The sequence below is a fragment of the Octopus bimaculoides genome, chromosome 20 (assembly GCF_046866305.1).
Source record: "Octopus bimaculoides isolate indiv1 chromosome 20, ASM4686630v1, whole genome shotgun sequence".
NCBI lineage: Eukaryota > Metazoa > Mollusca > Cephalopoda > Octopoda > Octopodidae > Octopus > Octopus bimaculoides.
Window position 1 is genome coordinate 23,723,381 of NC_142947.1, and position 9,583 is coordinate 23,732,963.

The following is a 9,583-nucleotide window of genomic DNA, read 5'->3' on the forward strand; positions in this document are numbered from 1 at the left end:
TTGTAAATAATCCTTTACAGTAGTAATGATGATGACAGAAACAATAGCAATTGTGATACTGCTGCTGGTGGGCAATAATACAGAAACCATGATGATGGTGATAATAGTCGTGCAGGGGCAAAAAAAGGCAGTGGCAAGGTAATGATTGTGGTAGTGATAAAAGAAATAGTGGTGGTGGTGTTGTAGTTGAAGAAATGGTGGTGCTGATAGTGGTAGTACTGGTAGAAGTAATGGTGTTGGTAGTGGTTTAAGAATGATGTGATGATGGTAGTACTAGTGGAAAGAAAAACAGTGATGGAGGTGGTGGTAGAGAGGTGGTGTTAGTTGTGGTAGAAATTATGAAGAAGTTGATTGAAGTAATGACAACATTAGCAAAGAAGGAATAAGTCAGCCTCTTTACCTGGACTTGGTTACAACTAATTTTTTGACAGTCACAGAAAGACTTAATCAGACTAGTTAACATGTCATCAATATGTTGCTCCATGTGACCAGTTGTAGCAAGTTGTTGCAGACTTATGCTGCTGACAGCAGACAAAAGGTTAGCCTGAAGTAAAAAAAAATAAACAGATTTATGTTACTTTAAACCATATTATCTGATTCACTTATATACAAGCACTTTAGCATTTGCCCTTTTTCACTCTCACACACACACACACACACTACTTCTTACATCTAAACACATATATACTCGCTTATACAATAAAGCTATCATAGACAATCACATATATATACATTCATATACTTTCTGACAAACAAACTCACACAGAAGGCCGTGGATGTCAGAATCTGTAGAATATTGTACAAAATGTCTTAAGGTATTTGGCTACATCTCTTTACATCCAGAATTCAAATCCTACCTAGACTGACTTGTCCTTTCATTCTTCTAAGATTAATAAAATAACCAGTCAAGTATTTGGTGCCAATATAATCAACCGTACCCTGAAGGTAATGTTGGAGTATGGTCAGCCTACATACTGTTGTTTGAGCTCCTTGACTGCAAGACAGCATCATGGGAAATGTCCCTTTAAGATGCCAAATGTTGAAAAACACTAAATACCTCAAACAAGGCAAGACAACTTTCCCTGTAAGCGATTGAGAACGGTGGATATCAATATTTTGCTGTTTTTCAGCTTCCCAGCACTATGTATTAAATCACGTCAGAATGGATCGCGATGGCTGATTTGTGGTATATATGCAAATAGTGCAGTCTATCTGCTGATGTGCAACAGCACCACACAAGGAAAACAAAATAAAATTATGAATTATAAGCAGCTCTAATAATGCAAACATTATTATACCACATACTGTATGTGCTATATATATTATTCAAATGTCAATAATTCTGCAACAATTGCCAGATACTAAACTGCTTGCATACAATAATAATGTCCACATGTAAAGTATTCTGAGAGCTCATCCAAGCTTTCAATCTCATCATTTTCTTGCCGCAGAAGCACTGAATCTAAAGCATTAAAGATTATAAACAATTGGTTATATGGGACTGAGTAATATTTGTGTAAAAGAATATTGCTGATACTTACCATGTTTTCAATGTTTGAGGTAAAAAGGCAGGACAAGGCTGGAGATGACAACAACAACTTACAGCAAACTATTACACTGTCGGAGTACTTCAATTTATTTTGGGACACATTGGTCAAGCTGGAAATTAACATCTGCAAAGAATATAAGAAATGTTTATATATTTTGTCTTGTCTGAAGAAGGGTGGGATGCCACAGCCTTTCAAGACTTACAGAAATACAGAGGAGGAGAAAGAGACATTGTATAGGTGAAATATTGAATTTGAACTTTTGAAAATTTGTAGATGAAGATAAACATATGAAGAGAGAGAGAGGGAGAGTAGGGGAATGGAAACAGATTTCCAGAAGGAGATAAATATGAGTGGCATGTAAGATAATGGCACCAGCTAGACTATTTTATGCCTAAAAACAAATTATTTTAAAATATTACTTAAGCCTATAGTTTACTAGTTTCATAATTTTACACACACACACACACATATATATATCACCTCCATCAGTGTTTTAATGTCCACTTCCCAAGCTTATATGAATCAGACAAAATTCATTGTGGCAGATTTTCTAGGGCTGGATACCTGTCTTGTCACCAACTCTCACCTGTTTCCAAACAAGGTAATATTTTCCCATGGCCAGACATTTTTCATAAAAAGCTGGAAACAAATTATATCATTAGTATGATGCAATGTTCATTTATAACTAACGCATGATGTCCAGACAAGGATACATACATGCAACAGGTCTCTTTGAGTTCCCATCAACCAAATCCACTCACAAGCCTCTGGTCAGCCCAGAGCTATAGTAGAAGACAGTTGTCCACAGTACATGCAGTGAGACTGAACCTGAAACCACTGCTTTTCCATGCTGGCATGGGTTTAATGGATCATCATGAACTGAATCAGTTCTTCATAGTTACTGCCCTCTCAGGCAGGTGGGGAGCCATGTCTTGCTTCTACATCCAATATCTGGCAGGTTTTAATGATTGGATGTTATTCCTATTGCCAATCACTTTACAGATCATACTGAGTGCATTTAGCAAAGCACCAGCACAAGAGAGATTGTCATGCTCCCCGCAACTCTAAAAACTTTCCTCTGCTCTATATTGTTTCTAATTGTTGACCAAAATTAGATGTTTACAGTACCCGGATTCCCAAAGCAATCACCAGTATAAGAACTAGGTTTGATGATGACTAACTTCAATGATTGAACAACAAATGGTGTTGTCCAATAGTGCACACACAGTTTGTATTGAGAAATATAAATATTCCAACTGGGTGAAACATCCATGTATACTTCAACAACTGTAGACATTGTAGTCTTTTGTAGGTTTGCAGTGTTGAATTAAATTTGTTTCAAAGTGAAAGCTACTTGCAACAAACCACCAACCTATACAGAAAAGATACATTTTTCATGTGCACAAAGCTGAACGAGAGTTCAGCACTGGCCCTATAAATTATTATGATTTTGTAAGAATTAGCTTATGCTGTTATATGTATCTGTAAAAAGAGAAGAACAATGTCAATAAACAAAAAGAAAATGAAAATTTTACAATAAAAATTAATATGAAAATAAATAAAAAGAGAAGACAAATACTCACAGAGCTGAAAGATGGTTTCAGAACTATAACCTGCTTCTTGGATAACCGTTGCTGCATTTTCTTTGTAAGTAGAAGCCATTCCAGGCAATGCCATATGGCTTCAAAATCTTCATCAGACAAGTTTTTTCTATAAGAAGAAATTAAAACATTCCCAGAAACTACCAAATGTTGGTGATGGCAAAGATTAACTTTGCATTGCAGTTACCTACCTGCATCAAGGCAGTGAATATTTTGAGTCACCAAGGAGCTTCTATATGAGATCTGATCAATAAGTATCTGGACTGTTGCCATAGTAATGAAGCTAAAGCATGCAGAGCAAAGCTGCTTGGCAAAGATTGACTGTGAACTCTGCTGCGCACATGCACTAAGTTTTAACGTTCTAGCTCACTTCTGCTATTTACAGCAGTGCTTGGAAGGAAGGTGTGTCGCATGTAATCATCGCATTGACTATGACAGAGGAAGTTGTCATGGCAAGATCTGCTCAGAAGCCTACATAAAGTTGCAGAATGTGTATAGAGAGGAGTGTATGAGCAGCACACAAATGTACAATTGGCTCAGACGTTTCCAAGATGGCCAAAAAAAATGTAAATATTGACAAATGTTCTGGAAGACCCGCAACCAGCAGAACTGACCTGAGAAAAACATCACAGATGTGCGTGCGGCTGTGAAAGGAAATCGTCGAATCACCATCTGTGAGTTATCAGATTAGTTACAGTTCAGTTCAGTCCATTATCACTGAAGATTTGGGTATGAGACACATGTCTGCCAAGTTTGTGCCAAAATTGCTTTCAGCAGACCAAAAAGACACTCAGGTTTCAGTTGCACAAGATTTCCTTAATCGTGTTGAGAACAATGAAAACTTTGCATAGGCCTCTGAGCAGGTATCACCAAGCTTTTGGCAAAATTTGATGCAGATTCTGTTCAACTTTTTCTGTCATGGTCAATGCGACAATCACACACTACACACCTTCCTTCCAATCACTTCTGTAAACAGCAGAAGCAGCTTCACTCAGTGTGCTTTAGCTTCATTACCACAGCAACAGTCTGGATACTTATTGATCAGATCACGTATGATAGTTAAGCAGAATCCCTTCAAGCCACACCCTACTATTGGAAAAAAAAAATTAACATTTTGGACAATATAATCTTGGATGACCAAAAAGACATGGTCGTGGTTGGAACACTTTGATCACAGGTCTGTTTAGTCACAGCTGAATAAGCGCTGAATCAACAATACTGAATACTTTATTGGTAAATCAGAAACCAACAACAAAATTACAAAAGCTCAAGTCCCAGACGATACTGCACAGGATTATGCAGCATAACCAAATAAGAATATAACATTGTTATTATAACAAAGAAGACTATATATCATTACTATTATAATTGAACACATTGCTAAGAAGAAAGTAATTACTATGAACAAATTAGCTATCCTAACATTAAACTACTGACTGAAAGGTAAGGTAACTGAAATCTGACATTGCATTCAAAATTATTACAGAATAACTTGCTAAAAAATGTGCTTCCATAGCAAATACAGAAATATGAATTAGTATTTATGGCACAAATATTTTTTAAATACCTTAAAAAAGTGATTGTAGTATCATCAAGTTGAAATTTAAGAGAATCTGATTCTAAAAGAACACACCAACAGAAAATAACATCATCATTTTAACATCTATTTTTCCATGCCTGCATGGGTCAGATGGAATTTTGTTGATGTGGATTTATATACCAGAGGGTGCTCTTCCTGTTGCCATTCCTCATCTGTTTACAAATAAGATAATATTTCCCTGTGATAGACAAGTTTCCATGGAGGATTGGAAATAGACAATACTACTTGTATGACAGAGACATTTGTTTACAGCTATTATACAATGTCAAGGCAAGGAGAATAAAACACACATATATACTTATATATATGCAACAGGCTTCTTTGTTTCCATCTACCATATCCACTCACATGGCTTTGGTTGGCTCAGGGCAATAACAGAAAACACTTGCCCAGAGATGGCCCAATTGAACTCAGATCTTAACAGTTGTTCATTGTACATCATTTTTTTTTTGGTTTGGTCTTGAGACATGGTTTGTACTATGGCCTTCAAGGCCCTCCAAAATCAGTAAGATCAACACAATTAATATTTCTCTTGCAAACTGATGGCTGCAGAAAAAAATGCTAAGGAGAGATTTTCAGAAGGCTGGTATTTTGGGAAGAAAAGATTGGCAAAGATGGAGAATAGGTGGCCACAATGTAAAAGATGAGAAGAGACAAATGAGTCAAAAGTGTTTGTGTAGAGATGGCACAAGACTAACCAGTAATGAAGAACAAAGACCAATGGTAGAAAAAGTAGATGAGACAGCATGTCTGTGGGCTAGATATTGAAGCATGTTGGTGAGTGACTCCAAGCCAATTAGTTGGGTGATCTCTTTTTTGGACATATTCAGCAGCAGAATTGTCCTAGATATGTCAGTAATACTCTCCATGGTTCTCAATTGAGTTTTGTTGAGATTTAGCTGTTATTAGAACTAAAGTATTTTCTAGAGCTGAAGAGGAAGAACAGTCTTTGTGATGCTGTCTCTGTTATGTTGAGGATGTATGTTAGCTAGGAGATATAATCAGATGGTGAGACCTAGTATTTGTAATGACCTTGGAGGTTTTAACAGTGTGATATGTGGATATGTGATGGACATTTGTGATAATACAGTGTAACACAGTGATCAAACATCCCAACAGATGCAGAAACAGCCATGGATTAGCAAAAGCTGATCAGATGAGATAGAGATGAAGCATGTTTGGAGTTTATTATGTATCAGACAGGGAGGAATGTAGAGGAAAAATAAACTAAATGCAGAGTTGAGGACTACAAAAGATTTGGTTTCTTCACTAGCAGCATCAATATAGGATGAGCGTGGAGCAAAGAAGTGTTGAAGTCACAGAGGGTGGTCACTTGCAAGAGAATTGAGGTGAAAGCTATGTCTTTAATGCAGGAAGAGATATCGTCAAAGAAGTATATAGAGGAGTGAGGAGGGAAACGTTGTGCTAGAGTAATTGGAAGTTCTTATTGCTGATATACAAAAGAGGAGTGGTAGGCAGAGTGGAATCTATATATGCATAAATACCATCTTTTTCTTTTCATGCAATTCTGGATAGAGATCAACTATAGGTAAGTAAATCAGTTCATAGCAACATTGTTGTCATGAATCCTTATCACGTAACTATTATACAAAATTGAATGAGATAGTCAACATATCATCATAAGACAAGTAAATTAAAAATAGATATTAAAGATATACCCTTAAAACTTAATACAACATAGATAAAACAAACCATTTTGAAGTTATGAAACACTGAAAGAACTTAGTTAATCAGGAAAAAATATACAGAGAATTAATAATGAATAAAAGAACCTTAGAGTTAATCTAGCAAAAACCAAAGTCTTAGTAAGTAGAAGAGCAGACAAATCACAAATCTTTTCAGGTAGGTAGCCCTGCTCAATCTGTAGTAAAGGTGTAGGTAGAAACTCCACAAGATGTAGCTTGTGTAATCTATGGACACATAAGTGGTGCAACAATATCAGAGGAAGGTTAACTGGGAAAATAGTCTTTGTGTGTGGAAGGTGCACAGGTACAATATACACTAAAAATGTACAGAAAATAGACTCCATCAAATGCCAGTGGGGATATCTAGAAGTAGTTGATAGCTTCTGTTACTGAGGTAACCAAGTCAGTAGTGGGAGTGGATGCTCCAAGAGCATAGCTGCTAGAATAAGAATAGGCTGGGCAAAGTTCAGAGAGCTTCTGTCCCTGTTGGTAACAAAGGGCCTCTTTCTCAGAGTGAAAGGTAGACTGTATGATGTCTGTGTGCAAATAGCTATGCTACACAGCAGTGAAATATGGGCTGTGACCAGCAAGGACATGCGTAGGCTTGTAAGAAATGAAGCTAGTATGCTTCACTGTATGTGTAATGTCAGTGTGCATGCACAACAGAGTGTAAGCGTCTTGAGAGAAAGGTTGGGCATAAGAGGCATCAGACGTGGTGTGTAAGAGAGACGACTGTGCTGGTATGGTCATATGATGCGTATGGATGAGAACAGCTGTGTGAAGAAGTGCCAAACTCTAACAGTGGAGGGAACCTGTGGAAGAGGCAGACTCTGGAAGACATAAGACAAGGTGGTGAAGTACGATCTTCGAATGTTGGGCCTCATGGAGGCAATGACAAGTGACCGAGACCTTTTGCAATATGCCTTGCTTGAGAAGAACCATCAAGCCAAGTGAGATCATAGTTGTGGCTGATGCCAGTATCACGTAAATGGTACCCATGCTGGTGGCACATAAAAAGCACTATTTGAACATTGGGCCTCAAGAGGCAGTGACAGGTAACTGAGACCTTTGGCAATTTACTTGAGATCTGTCAAGTCAAGTGAGATCATAGTCATAGCTGATGCCAGTGTTATGTAACTGGCACCCATGCTAGTGGCATGTAAAAAAGCACCCATTACACACTCTTGGAGTGATTGGTGTTAGGAAGGGCATCCAGCTGTAGAAACTATACTAAATCAGACTGGAACCTGGTGCAGATCTCCAGCTTACAAGTTTTCATTCAAACCGTCCAACCCATGCCAGCCTTGAAAATGGACGTTAAATGATGATGATGATGATGATGAAACTTATTGTTTTTTTTGTTTACCTTTTCTTGTTCAGCAGCAATCCAACAATAAAATCCAACAGGACTTCAGTCTTATTTGGTATAATGACTGACTCAGAGATCCATAAATATTTCACCAATTTTAACTTTACATTCAATGGTGTTGTTATGGACTTCAGACGTATAAACACACCTGAAAGAAATAAGTTTATTATATTGTATAAGCAATCATATTATATCATAACTAGAGCTCATCACATGCCATTTTATGGCCTCATAACTTCCTACAAGATGTACATTTTTAGTGAAATTTTGCAAAAAATATATTTTTGAGGGTATACATTATAATTTTGTTGATAACATTTAGGAAAAAAATCAGAGGGAAGAGACTGGATCGTATTCTTCCACACTCCATTACATAATTTACACTCTCAAAAACATATTTCTACAAAATGTCATTTTGTAAATGAGAAAACAAAAATCAGGAAAGAGAATGATCCAAAACTCCTTGAGATCTGTACCACTGAAAACGTATCTGCAATATTTTATTTAAAGATGTGCATTTTTCAGAAAGTTATCAAGAAACAAAGTTGAAAATAGGAGCAATGTGTAGTTTTAACTATATTACAACACTTTCAGAATGGATGCTTCTATAGCATTTTCTTGATCAACACAGTACAATCATTTAGTCATTCCTCATTACTTGGCAAAGAAATAGCTACGGTAGAAGTTAGCTGAAATACAAGTGAAATAGTAGATATGTTAGGTACTGATGCGGTGGAGATGGAGATATATCTGGTATTGATATATGGTGGGGGTACCTAAGATATTAGTGTATTGGGGTTGAGACTCTCATGTGAAGTGGATATCTGAGGGTACTGATGCAGTGTATATCTATATCGAAAAGTACTGATGGTGAAGATGGTGACATCTTAGGTTGATACCCGAACTAGTTTGAGTATGGAGTGGAGAATATCGAAAATAATGATGGTGGAGATAACTAAGGTGCTAATAAAGAGAAGGTGGGATACCAGAAGTACTGATGTACCGAGGTTAGATATCTGAGATACTAACGCTTGGGTCAGTATCTTAGATATCCCACTGCCTTGGGGTGAAGGTGGATAAATCTGAGTTACCAACGGAGTTGGGATGAGGATATTTGAAAACTATTGGTTTCTCAGGCATAACATTTAACAAACAAACGATAAATTGAATCATCTTTAATTTAGACGGCCAAATCGCATTAACTTTTCAAAGAAAGTATCAATTTCTTAAAGGGTACTTTTTTTTTTACAAATTACAAGGTGTCATGAGCTATCGCAAGTTCCTACTGCGTCAACGAATGCTAAATGTCTCCCTTGATACACGAAGTCAATGAATTACCAATAAATTTCGTTGAAGGTTTTATTAATAGACAGAGGATGTAGAAAGAACTGTTTTGATCCGAGATGCAACAAAAGCTATCAAGACACTAATGTTTTGTTTAATGATTGTTCTTATATTTCAATGGGAGAAGGGGTATGAAAGACTTACAATATTTGTAGACAATTTATGCTTTCAGTGACATTGTTTTCAAATTAATGCAAAGATATTTAGAGAGTCATGTAAATAAATAGCACAAAATATGAAAATTTGGAAGCATAAACCAAATAAAAACTAGACGTATGCAAATAAACTATGGCAATACTAAATATATTATAAATTCTACGATATTAAAAGTACTTGAAGGTAGAAAATAACGAAAAAGTTAAGAAACTCTTACCAGGAACAACATGCCGCACAGACATATTTAAAGAACATGT

At 36.5% G+C, this 9,583-nt stretch overlaps 1 protein-coding gene across 2 annotated transcripts in view; it reads right to left on the bottom strand.

Annotated features, from left to right (window-relative positions):
- Positions 1-9,583, bottom strand: part of LOC106879453 (unhealthy ribosome biogenesis protein 2 homolog) — a 60,219-nt gene extending 50,636 nt beyond the window's left edge. For both annotated transcript variants that reach the window (XR_016237616.1, XM_014929012.2), the window contains exons 1-5: positions 9,544-9,583; positions 7,824-7,974; positions 3,134-3,260; positions 1,542-1,673; positions 401-544 (exon numbers count right to left, since the gene is read on the bottom strand). Coding sequence is in view for 1 of the 2 variants with exons in the window: in XM_014929012.2 (XP_014784498.1) it covers positions 401-544; positions 1,542-1,673; positions 3,134-3,260; positions 7,824-7,974; positions 9,544-9,568 (579 nt within the window). In the remaining variant the exon portion in view is untranslated. The remainder of the gene's footprint in view (positions 1-400; positions 545-1,541; positions 1,674-3,133; positions 3,261-7,823; positions 7,975-9,543) is intronic.